Below are 12,318 nucleotides of genomic sequence, written 5' to 3'. Positions count from 1 at the left end.
CCATGGGTGTCGTCAGGAAGAAGTTTTTTTTTTTTTTTGCTTTGAAGGCTGCTTTCCTCCTGGGATTTTAATAACAGTTGTGCACCATTTAAGATACATACATACAAAGTAGCTGGAAGCAGGCCCAGAACAACAAGATTAAAAGGGCCCAAGGCTCATACTGTAAGGCAGATTTCAGGCATTTTTCCTCGTCTGTTTACTCTGCTTGTACAAAGATATCCATTTCATTTACCGCTGTCACTGCTGAGGGATGGCCTACTCAAATTTAATCTGATACCTGTAAAAAAGCAGTTACTACAGCCTGGCCTATTTATTGAAATATACAGCAGAAATGAAAGGTATTTCATTAAAATCTCCTCTGTGCATGTGGATATATCAATCAAGTATACAGCATCTGTTTTACATACTTCTGAAATACAGTTATAATTAGATCTATGAAATAAACTTGTGAATCACACTTCAAAATATGTCATCTTCAGAAAATGACAGGCTGTTAATAAATAACCCAGCATTGTGTTTTGCCTGTTTAAATGATAAATCATCATGGTAAAGCAAAAGAAGGTGAAACGTCCCTGGCTTCTGCTTAATAGTATGGTATAGACCAGTCTTCATGAAGACACAGTACTTTAGGCTGGGACTCCATTTTGGACTGTTAGATTTAGAGTTGAGTTGACAGTCGGACCAGCACTGAGAGTTAGAGCTAAGGTGACAGTAGTGGAGGATCCTCAGGCCTCTCTGCCAGACTATATACTCCACTCCACTCTGTGTCACGCCTTCACCAAGACACACTGGAACCCCCACCATCCTCCTTCACTTTGTCTTTTGTCTCGCTCTCTCGTTTTTAAGTCTTCTTTTGCTCTTTAATCCTGGTCGTTTTCTCCTCTCTACTTTATCTTTCTCCCTCGTCCTGTCTATCTATCTGTTGTCAGATCTGCTCTATGAAATCTTGATTTAGATTTCACTACCAGACAACAGCACATCTTTCGCTCTCCTCCCTCCTGCTCCTCTCCCCGCTGCCTTGTTTTGCACTGTCTCCTCCAGGTTAACTCCTCCACCAACCAAGACAGGAGCTTATCCCGGAGTTCTGTCCTTGGCTTCCAACCCCTCTCTCCCTGGGCAGTGACCTGCCAGCGCTGCCCTCCTCTGGGATCTCCTAGCTGCTGTAATTACCTCTGGCACCCAGGCTCTGGGGCTTCCACACAGGTGACACGGTGGAGGTGGGGGTGGGTGCAGAGGGTTGAAAGGAAGAAAGGGAGGTTCTTCTCTGCAGGGCGATGTCAGAAGTGCTGCTGATGTGCCAGCTACTATAAAACTATACAGCCTCCCTTGTACCCCCATTAAAAAAGGCCACTTTATTAACCCTTACTAAGTTCATAGTTTGGTTATATATTGTGAGATGTCATAATTCCATATATTTTCAATACAGCAAAGTGCCTTTTATCACAGATAGATAAAATATAGTGTGGTTTCTTTCTTTCTTTCTTTTTTATTATAGCACAAAAACAAAAGTGGTACTTTGCAGACAACAAAAAACAAGCATTGTGATGTGATGACAAAAACAGGGCAGAGAGCATCGCCGGAGCACCCCACTTCTTCAACACATTTTGAGGAAACTGGTGTAGTGAATTGTTTAATTTACCATGCACACTGAAATTTCATAAAATCACACAGTATATTGTTTCACCCTTATTGTTTATATCCTATATCTAACCCAGTAAGCACTTAGTTGTTTGGAATTACTGTCTGAAAAATTTGGTTTGTAGCGTTGCTTTGCCACAGCTTTGTTCTCCATGAAAGAGGAGTTACTGTGACCAACACAGCAAGACACTCAAGTATGTCTAAGAAGTGTAAATAAAAGAAAAGAAAAACACAACAAAGCGCTGGGGTAGGGGGCTGGAGGCAGGGACATGAAGAGGAGGTGAAGGGCGAAGATGAGGGCTGTGTTATCTAAGACTGCAGTGCTGCATCATAAAAATAACAAATGGAGACTGTCACCGCAGCTCAGATCTTAGACGGAGGGGGGGAAATATTTCATGTGCCAGATCTCCTCACCTTTAAACGGACTGTTCTTAGCCAGGTCTGATTTTGACAAAGCACGGGGGACTCTTCCTGTCCCTACATCCGATGAGAGCTGCCACCGTCCAGGCTTCTCACGACACAGATCTGTCCTTGGCACAATAAACGGACGGTGGAGATCTGTGGTGCTAGCATAGTGGTGGTCAACCCTTCGCGAGTGTTTTGCATTGTGAAGACAGTGATGAATGTCTTAGGGATAAGAACTGGGGGGTTATTTCAGGAACCACCCGGAGAAGAGCAGGGCTTATTGTGGAAAGCCTACCTCCAGGTAAACAGCTGATTCTGGTTTCAGCCTGCTCAGTCAGTCAGGCTAACTGAAGCCTGAGTTATTGTAAACTGCCTGTTTGGGATGTTAAAAAGACTACTACGACCCAGTTTATATTGTTAGGAAAGCAACCCCCTAGTGGCTGTAGTAATTATAACAGGAACAAAGGAGGAAGTCAGGTGACGTAAACGACCTATGTTCGTGTCCCATGTGAAATGGAAATTACTTACATTATATTGGGTACACAATATATTTTAAGTTACGTAACGTACTTATTTCAACCCAAACCGTGATATTTTCTTAAACCTGACCAAGCAGGCCAATGTTCATGTCCTGTGCAAAACTGAAAAAGATCAACTATATCATGTACGCAACGTAATTTAAGTTACCTAACATACTTATTCTCGGAGGCCAATGTTCATGATCTGTATGAAACCACAAAAAGTTCAATTACATTGTGTACACAACATAACTTAAGTTACATGACACACTCATTTAACCCAAACCATGATCTTTTCCGAAACCTAACCAGATGGTTTTGGTGCCTAAACCTAACCAACCAACCATTTCACATCATCACCCAAGCCACAAGAAAGGTCCAGTAAAACAGAGGTCCAGTACAACAATGGTCCGGTAAGCCTGTTGCTGTTACTCTCCAACGGTCATATACAGTAGACTATGTCGGTTCAGGAACTTTCATATATATACACCCTATCTTTAACCTTTTGTTTAGACTATTGTTACAGAGCGACTTCTACTATATGGTGACATTATTATTAAAGATAATCTTTATTAATTTTATATACAATCCTAATTTTTAAGATAGCCAATGAAATATGTTTTGGTAGGCCAAGGACACAAATGCTCCACATGGACTTGGATGGATGTATGTGGATCCAGTAAAAGTCAATTTTTGTATGTAGTTAATCTTTTTGTATTTTGTATAATCTGACTAATGAGTAATGTATAATAAAATGGATTGCCAGGGCTTTTAAAAGAAACCTCAGCTGAGGAGGTGGCTGCACAAGTTATTTAGAGCATTGTATCTTCTTAATGATTGAGTGTTGGATGTTAAGTTGCGGCACAATTACATCAACTGACAACGCAGGGTCAATATGGGGCCTAATCAATGTCTAGTATCAACAGATCAAGGATGTTTCATCTTGCCTATGTACTGTGTGCTCCTCCCACGCATACATTCAGATCAGAGTTGACCCAGATTACTCTGATTTATTAGAACCACAAACATATCACAGATGAGACGAGATCAATACGAATAGATAGCATAACTTCAACTCAGTCAAGAGGTCAATAGATTCCCACTCTCAGTAGCCGTGAGGGTTATGACTTATATTTACATAATCCATGCGCTTGGTTTATGATTGAATGTATGATAATTTATGTTGCTTCTTGTTTACTTTGAAGAATATCTGCGCAGATGTATGTATAAGCCACTTGACTGAAAAGGTTAAGTCCAAAGGTCTGTTCCTTACCTTTGTGGTTCTTGGCATCTCTGGATCCTCGGGGTAGAGGAGTGTAGGGCAGAGGGTGACTCTCACATCCAGCCTCGTTAGGTGACTAGGAGACAGAACACACACAAATAGAATGAGCATTTAGAAGACAAAAAAATTTACGAGTTTTAAAATGACAAGTATCACTGTAGCTGACTGCGAGCGTCATAAATCCTTTGGGAACGACTCAGGAAACGTTGGAAACACTGCTCCTGTTTTATGACATAATGTGGCAGGTCATGTTTTATTACTTCTCACATGTTACAGAGCTACACTCCTGGCTTTGATGATCTGATCTACGACATGGTTAGGGAGGAGAGGTCTTAACCTTCACTCAGCCATGACCTCCTGCAGTGGTCAACTAAAGGGTAGACGTCACTCACTCTGAACAGCCAAATGTAGCGTGGTAATGTGAGGGAAGTCAGTGTAGTCTCTACACTGGTTTTAAAAGTGGAAATGCAGTTTGCATGTTAAATAAATCTTATTTAATGTCCCGTAATAAAATGTGAGGTAAATATGTGCACAGATTCCTGGCTGCACGACTAGAATGAGGTACTGATTGTAAGTCCAGCCAGAGATTCAGGCTAAACGAGTGTGACAAATGCTGCTTGAAGACAAAGAGAAAACAGAGGGCCTGAATCTCAGAACATGTTCCCAAACAGGTCAAGAGTTTCTTGTGTTGTTGTTCTTTTGTGCACTTTCAAGGTCCAAAACATCCTCTTCCTTCCCTTAGCCTTTTAGCTAGTGGAGCAGGCAGTTTATCATGACATGGCGATATCTGATGCCTTTGCAGAAATACTTTCCTTTCCTGCAGGAAGGAATTCACTGGGCCTTTAATCATAGCGAGAGACTCAACTGACAAATACATATTAGAGATGGTTTGGAGCTGCATTTTTCCCACTTTTATTGTTGTTCCTCTGCATGCCCATGCATAACCTTGAGAAATGGAACGGTCTGCACCGTTAAATGGAACCATATTCTTCATGGGCAAAAGAGAGCACTGTGAATTGAAAACGATCACATAATGTGCTTTCAGATAGCATCTCTGAAAGGCATTAAGGTCAGGCCAGCATGTGTCTCATATTACACCAAAGGGGAAAAAATGGCAAAATAAGCCTATTCTGAGACCTCACTACATACATGTATGCTTGTGGACCATGCTTTCCAAAGAAACAGCTTGGAATGGAAATATTGTTTTGACAGCGGACCTGCTGCTCTCAGCCTCTGGAGTGGCTGAAACCTGTTAGGAGATATCACAGATCACTCCCTGCTTGTGCACTGTACTTGTTTGGAATGTGTTATACGAGAAAGTAAAACAACCCAAAATAAGAACATACTGTACTCATAAAAACTGACACATCCCATTTGAGGAAAACAATCGGTTATTCATACTTTATATTTTGTTTAACTGCAGCACCGGCCAAATGGATACTGGAATGTGCCAGTAAGAGATCCTGAAGAAAGATTTTGAGTATATAATTGTTATTGGCTGTCATAATGGACACACAAATGGTCTGTCTGTGACAATTATTATAAGCTAACAGAGCAACTCAAGCATTGTGAGCCCTCTCTATTTGATCTACCTCCATGCTATTCAGACTTGCGCCCCTGCTTGCCTCATTTCCTGGCCTGCTTGAAAGATCACAAGCCTGGGCCTCTTCTGGCCTGCTTGCCCCCCCAAAAGCCCCTCCTAATCCTGCTGCTTGCCCACAATTAATCTTCCTAGTTGCCACATTATTAACAGCACCACCCACAGACTATGTTAGGGAGGAGAAGGAGGAGAGGGAGGACTGTTGGGGTTCGCCTTGGGCCGCCTCCAAACACTCTGGTTTCGGTCCTAGGGGACGTTCGTCACCTTGCTTTCAGCATAACCACCCACCCAGTCCCCGCGCTATATGCATGACACCACCACTTCACCTCCTCAGTATCATGCCTGCTGATCAAACACCCGACCCATTCAACATCTGTGGTTGTCACTTCCTGTCTTATCCAGTGCAACCGTTTCACCCCACCCACGGAGCATCAATCAGCCAGCTTTCATGTGTCTTGATCCTCCCTTTTCTCCTCTCAGACCTTCCTCCGTTCTCCTGCACATGTGCACTCTTTCATTTTAGTCAATGACCTGTCCAGAGGATAAGAAAGCAGCAGAAATGCTTATGATGAGAAAGCATGTGGAACAAATGAAGGGGAAATTTCTCTCTTGTACAGAAGCACGACGGATTCATGACTTTGTCTAGACTTCGCTTTTAAAACATGAAAACCATTATTAATTGCATGACAGAACCTTTGTGATGTTACACAACTACAATTTCATTTCAGAATAAAATACAAAGATAAATGAAGAATTTACATTTCGCTAAACTACTAAATAATTACCACATAATACAATTTTGGGGATGTTGATGTAGAAACATGAGAGTGTTTGACTACTCCCAGGAGCTTGATAGCACCTCCAACAATAAAGTAACATAATTCCCTCCTTTCCTCATCTATTGCAAAATTGAGAACATTAATATATGCTGTACACCGTGTTTGTTCAGCTCCCAAAGGTCCAGATCAACAAAAATACAGAAAATAAAAAGGTAGTGATCGTCTCATGATGTCCTCACACGTCGTATCCCTTTCATGTTTTCAATAAAAGCTTCTTCTACTAATGCTTCCACGCTCTTATCCCCCTTTCTTGCATCCTTTCTTTCCCTCCCTGCCTTGTTCTCTACAGTCGTACCTACACTGAACAGAGGGAGGTGCTGCTGTGTCGTCTATTTAAGATGCTCCCGGACCCCCTTCTCCTCTCTCCCTCTCTCTCTCGGTCTCTCTGCTGTCCAGATTAGTCTGCTCATCAAGCTGAGCATTGTTTTAATTTGCTGGGCCCGGGGCATATGCTGAGTGTTCACATCATTATTGTCTCTGTGCAATGTGAGTTATCACCACAGCTTATGATAATGCGGCACAAATTTACAGGCTGGGGAGCACCATGGATTCTGTGATAATAAAGGGTGGACAGAGGGGAGTGGAACGAGGGGAGAGAGAAATGAAGAAAGTGTGTGTGTGTGTGTGTGTGTGTGTGTGTGTGTGTGTGTGTGTGTGTGTGTGTGTGTGCGAGGGAGAGGAATGGGTGGTGGCAGAGAGAGGAAGCTCTGTTGGATGTCATTATGAAAGATGATTCCCGTACTGGATAATACATCACACCAGTGCTGTCTGTCTTTTCCCTTTTTCTGTGTTGTTATGCGAATAAATGCTGATAAACCCAGAGGCAATAGTGATTATTACTTCCAACATATCACCACGAGAGAGGGGGAGCAGGAGCAGAGAGACAGGGGAGGGAAGGAAAGACAAGAAAAGCAAAACACAAAGAGAGCCACATGGAGCACATAACCACCTCCACAGTGGGGTTCCTGAAAATATGAGATACCGAAAAGTGAGTCGGGGAAGGTTGACGCATATCTGGGTGTTTTTCAGATGCAACAAAGTTTACAGACTTTGCGAGCTTGGCTGTCGATTTCCAATCTTGATGGGTGTTATATTACGGTACATTACTCTGACATCAACTGATCCGGAGAGATTTCACTAGAATGTGATTATGATGTTGGCTGCCACAGCGTTATGTACAAAAGCACAAAAAGTTATTATTTTGCACGTTGCTTTCCTTGTCTTGCCGCCTGCCTCTGAGGTCTCACCCCGACCAGCTCATCCTGACACAGGTGGTTCCAAGCTTTGCCTCACCTCACCTCCCTCCTTAAGACTGACCAGCAATACAATCTAATTACAGCCGCGCTACAGAGGGAGACCAGTGTAAACACCAGCCCTTTTTATCTCCTTATACATCTGGACAAGTAGACAAAGTGCTAAAAGGAAATAAATGTGGCCTGACAGCCACATCAAAGAGTTCAGCCAGAGGCTTACTGCTACTTAGGGCACAGGAATGTTGTTGCTAAGCATCAGCCCGCAACCTATCAGGGTGCAAAGAGGGCCCTGTCCTGCCTCAGAGAGGGAAAAGGGGAAAAGAGAGAAACCAAGAGGAGAGGGAGAGAGAGAGAGAGGGAGGGAGGCAGGGCGAGGGGAGGGGGGGCTGACATTGAGGGGAGGCTAGGGACTCAAGGAGATTTTTGTAGCTTAAAGCAATTGTTGGAAGAAACAAGCCTTCTGTTTTGTTTTCTCTTGACACCATTTCTGCTTTTTGTGCTTGCAAAAGACATGTATAAAAATGTCTTTTGATATGTTTTCTCTTTGGGTCTATATCAAAATATTTCTTTTGTGTCTGTGCATGGAACTTTCTTCACGTCTTGTCTCTGTAAACTGGTGCTGCCTTCTGATCATGTTAGAGATCAGAGGAGACACAACTTGTGAACTTATTTGAGTCAACATTTAATGCTGGCATGACACGTTTATTTCTTCACTAGATGGAATTTTTTGTGATTCATGTCTCGTACTTCTGAAGTTAGGGGTTACAAACAATACAACACTTTTAGAAATAAACAGCGGAACACGACTAAGTAGCGGCAGCTTGCAGCGTCTTACAGCATAGAACGGCAATGATGAAATGAGAAATGCTCTAATTCACTAGCAGAGATTGTACCTCTTATATCTATGCACACACAGGACAGAAAAAAGTTGCGTTGGTAAATCCTTTAAAATGCGTATTTTGCAAGCAACAATCAACTGGCTTGTTGAAAGGTAGAAAAGTAGTTCATGAATTCAAATTCTTTCCTTTTTTATATCTGATCTTAAAGATTGTGGCTTAGGGGAGTAGAGAAAATATTATAATGTGTTTTAAATTGCCGTTGTGTGCATGAAAAGTATTAATTCTGTTTTCTTAGGTAATGGCAGGGGGAAGAACATTTGATGTAATGGTGCCTGCGCTTGTGGGTAGTACAGCAGTCTTTTGCTCAGCAGGAAGACTGCTGAGCGTGTGTTTAATGATTTACCAGTTCTACTCCAATGAACTTGCTCTGAGTAAATGTATCATATGATCACTGATCACAAGAGCAACTGTTCAGATGTTTCGCTCGGGGCACGGGGCACACAGAGCAAACCAGCAACAGTGAACATCGCCGTTTTGTGTACGGCTAAGCGTCAGACAGGCAAAGGTTGAGTGCTGCTGGACGTTAATCATCTGTAGCGATGACTCATAGATGGTAATAAGGCTGTATTTGTTTTTAGAGTTGAAATTTAAGAAGTCGCTCGACCTTTTCTTTGAGTGTCTTGCAGAATAAGTGTAGGTGATCTAAAGCGGAAACGTAGGGCTATGTTACAGGTATGCAGTACAATTAGCTTGAGGCTATTTCTTATTTTGGTCGAGTATGACCTTTCCATCGGCATGAAATCTAAAGCTGCAATGGCAAAAAACCATATCACAAAATGTTGAATATATTAGTTAAAACAATGATTAAATGTCTTATTCAAACTTTTAGACAAACCAAACTGATTGTTTCATATATTTTCATAAGCACAAACAATTTCTTTTATCTCTAAAACAGGAGAAAAAAGGATGACGTGAGTGTTCTGATCTACCTGTGACAAAAATCATTTTTGTCAGAGTTTTGCCTTATTTAACTGATGTGAAAAGAAATATTTTCATCTTTCCTACACAAACTGTAAACTGCACAAACACACACACATACACAAAACCACAGCAACTAAGGAGTGTGACATATCATGAGGCTTTCTGTTCTGATTAGGGGCTGTAGCTAACGTCAGGGCTGTTTTCTAGAGTGTAGGATGTTTAATAATTGAAGACTCTGGGAGCGGGCCTGTCACACCGGCTTGTCTAGAATGTTTCCTATGCAATTAGACGCCGAGAGACATTTGAAGAGGACCCACAAAAAGAGGCACAAAAAGTGACATGTGAACTTAAAGGAAATTAGCTCTTCACACGAGTGAAATGTGAAGGTTACTTAGCAATGCTTAACTCAGACTGCGGCTGTGTGATGTGAAGTGTGTGTTTGACTCAGCCTCGCTACGAAGATACGAAGACTGCGATTTTCTTTACTTTGAGCCGGCTTCAGTCAGTAAGATCACAGAGGGAATGAAAACTAATTTTGACTCAAGGCATACGGGAAGAAAAAAGAGCAAAAAAAAAGAAAAAGAAAAAACCTGAGATGTGTCGAAATAATGAGATCTTTTTATGTTTTCTGGGAAGATATGGGATGATGCAGACAGATGCACAACTCACATCTTCACCCAAGGACACAGACGCACACAAACACTCCCTCGCACACACGCACAACAGTGGAACATTTAACCACAACTTCAAAACACACCGATCTGCACGTGTGCATGCACTCACACACCCATTCTTATATTATTTGAATGCATGAAACACAAATGCACATGTACGTACATGCTCACCAGTGTTGAAGCAAAAACACAAACCGATTAGTTGATTAGTACAGATGCAGACTTGTATGATGTAAAAACAGCACAACCGCAGTTATATAAGTTGAAGAACTCTGACCTCAACTAAATGCAGAACACTTGATGGTATGCTATTAATAAAATGGCTTAATTGTTTGTGTTTTCATATCTAATTTTTTACTAAATAAAGATCATTGTGGAGCACATTCTTATGTGATTTTAAATTCCCACCTATTGAACTAGTAACACCACATATTTCAAGATTTATAAATAACACAAAAAAATCATAAATAATCAAAATCAACCTATGAAAAATGTTATTCCTTTGAAAATATTACATGCCAATCTGTACGCACAGATAATTAATATGCTCCTCATCCATCTCTGCTCGCCTCCAAACCCCTGACAACCTTTCGCAAGAAATTTCCACATCTGTGAGTTCCACGTCGCAATGATAACACTGTCATCTTCCACACCTATCATAAGTCACAGGCAAACGACCAAGATCCTCCGTCGCGAGACAGAACCCTCTGCGGGCCTGTAAGCTGTATCATTACACCATGTCATCTTTATGGCACGGAGCAAAGCCCAGCTCTCTAATTACACTCTGCCTACTCCATTTACCCAGACAGGGACAGAGCAGCAGGCAAACAATGCATTAAAAATGGAGTGCCTCCCCCTGCTCTATGGATGCCCGTGTTGTTCTGCCGGTGGCCGTCGTCGTCCCCTGGTTGTTGTTGTTCTTCTTGTTTCTCAAAAAGCTGTGGAGGAGAGATAGCAGAGGGCCCACGCCACGGTGCCTTCCCCTCTGCGACTTCCCCACCTCCTCCTCTCTTCTTCAACCCTTCTTTCAGAAGGACTTATGAAGGTGAGTGGCTATGTGACAGGCCAGGAATAAAAGAGACAAACCAGGGATAAAAATTAAATAAAAAGTAGCTGTCTTAAACAGTAATTGCACTCCTTTGCTGAGCATGCTTTCAGATATATAAACCTGATTTACTGTCGGCGTTGCTGCCACAAATCAGAGGGCCCTCTGAGAAACACTCGTGCTATGAAATTGTTTAATCTCATCAAGTTCTGCTTTCACAGCAGGCCATAAATCACATAGTCTTTGTTATCATAGACCTCCATGAGCGCCTCTGAGGCAGGCAATGGATCGTGGGTATATATAATCTTGACTGCGCAAACAGCAGGGTCTGAGCAGCCTGAAATACTTTCATATTAGCCGCGGTGCAGCTGGCGGAACACAAGCGCCCTGATGGATATCTCATTTCCTGCGCTCTGCATCTATTTCGAGCAAATTATTACTGCATAAATTTCTTGTCAACAGAAACGGCCAATTAATTAAGTTAAAAATGCACTCGTGATCACATCAGCACACCAAACAGGAGAGCCGGGGCAATTCGCCACTAAGTGAATTTACCGCAGGGGTCACGGTAATGAATGGTTTTAAACTTTGTCATAAAGTCGCAGACAGGCCAATATCTACACGGGAGCTAACCCGCGACATATTTGCATAAAGTTTATTTATGTGGAAATGCTGGAGGACGACAGCCGGGTCGAGGAAATAAAGTTTACAACTGCAAAACAAAATGTCCGCCAACCTCCGCCTCGCTAGCATTTCATCACAGACGTGCACGGAGGAGATCATAGAAGCACCTTTGCCATTTAAGATACAACATATACACATTTAACAGAGCTCGCAATCTGAATGAATTATTCATAATGTATGAGGGGTTGGGTGTTTGTGGGAGTAGAAGGGGGGGTGGAGGTTGTTTATTCAGCTTGGGCCGTTTATCAGACAGTGAGGATCCCACGGCGGGGATGAGCTCGGAGATTTATCTGTGTTTGGGCTCCAAAGCAGATAAATCAAGGGGTGTAATCATGCTCTGAGTGGCCCAGCTGTGACCCCGTAGTGAACTAATGACACAGGGATATCTAAGCCCCTCTTCCTGTTCCTGGGTTAGGCCCTGAGGTTAGTCCCCCCGTCAGACATGAAGCTAAAGAAAGACACGGCCGCACAGAAAAAAACGACGGGAAACTTAAGGCCCTTCATGTCCCTTTGTCCTGTTTACACAACACCACCGGGCAGGATTGTTCACCCACCACTAA

The 12,318-nt window shown here is 42.4% G+C and overlaps 1 protein-coding gene across 1 annotated transcript in view; it reads right to left on the bottom strand.

Annotated features, from left to right (window-relative positions):
* The window catches only part of lrmda (leucine rich melanocyte differentiation associated), a 227,138-nt gene that overhangs the window by 25,316 nt on the left and 189,504 nt on the right, over positions 1-12,318 (bottom strand). The window contains exon 6 of the mRNA XM_073481419.1: positions 3,835-3,919. Within this exon, the coding sequence (XP_073337520.1) occupies positions 3,835-3,919 (85 nt within the window). The remainder of the gene's footprint in view (positions 1-3,834; positions 3,920-12,318) is intronic.

The sequence above is a fragment of the Pagrus major genome, chromosome 15, assembly GCF_040436345.1.
Source record: "Pagrus major chromosome 15, Pma_NU_1.0".
In the NCBI taxonomy this organism is placed as follows: Eukaryota; Metazoa; Chordata; class Actinopteri; order Spariformes; family Sparidae; genus Pagrus; species Pagrus major.
This window is presented reverse-complemented; position numbering and strand designations above follow the sequence as displayed.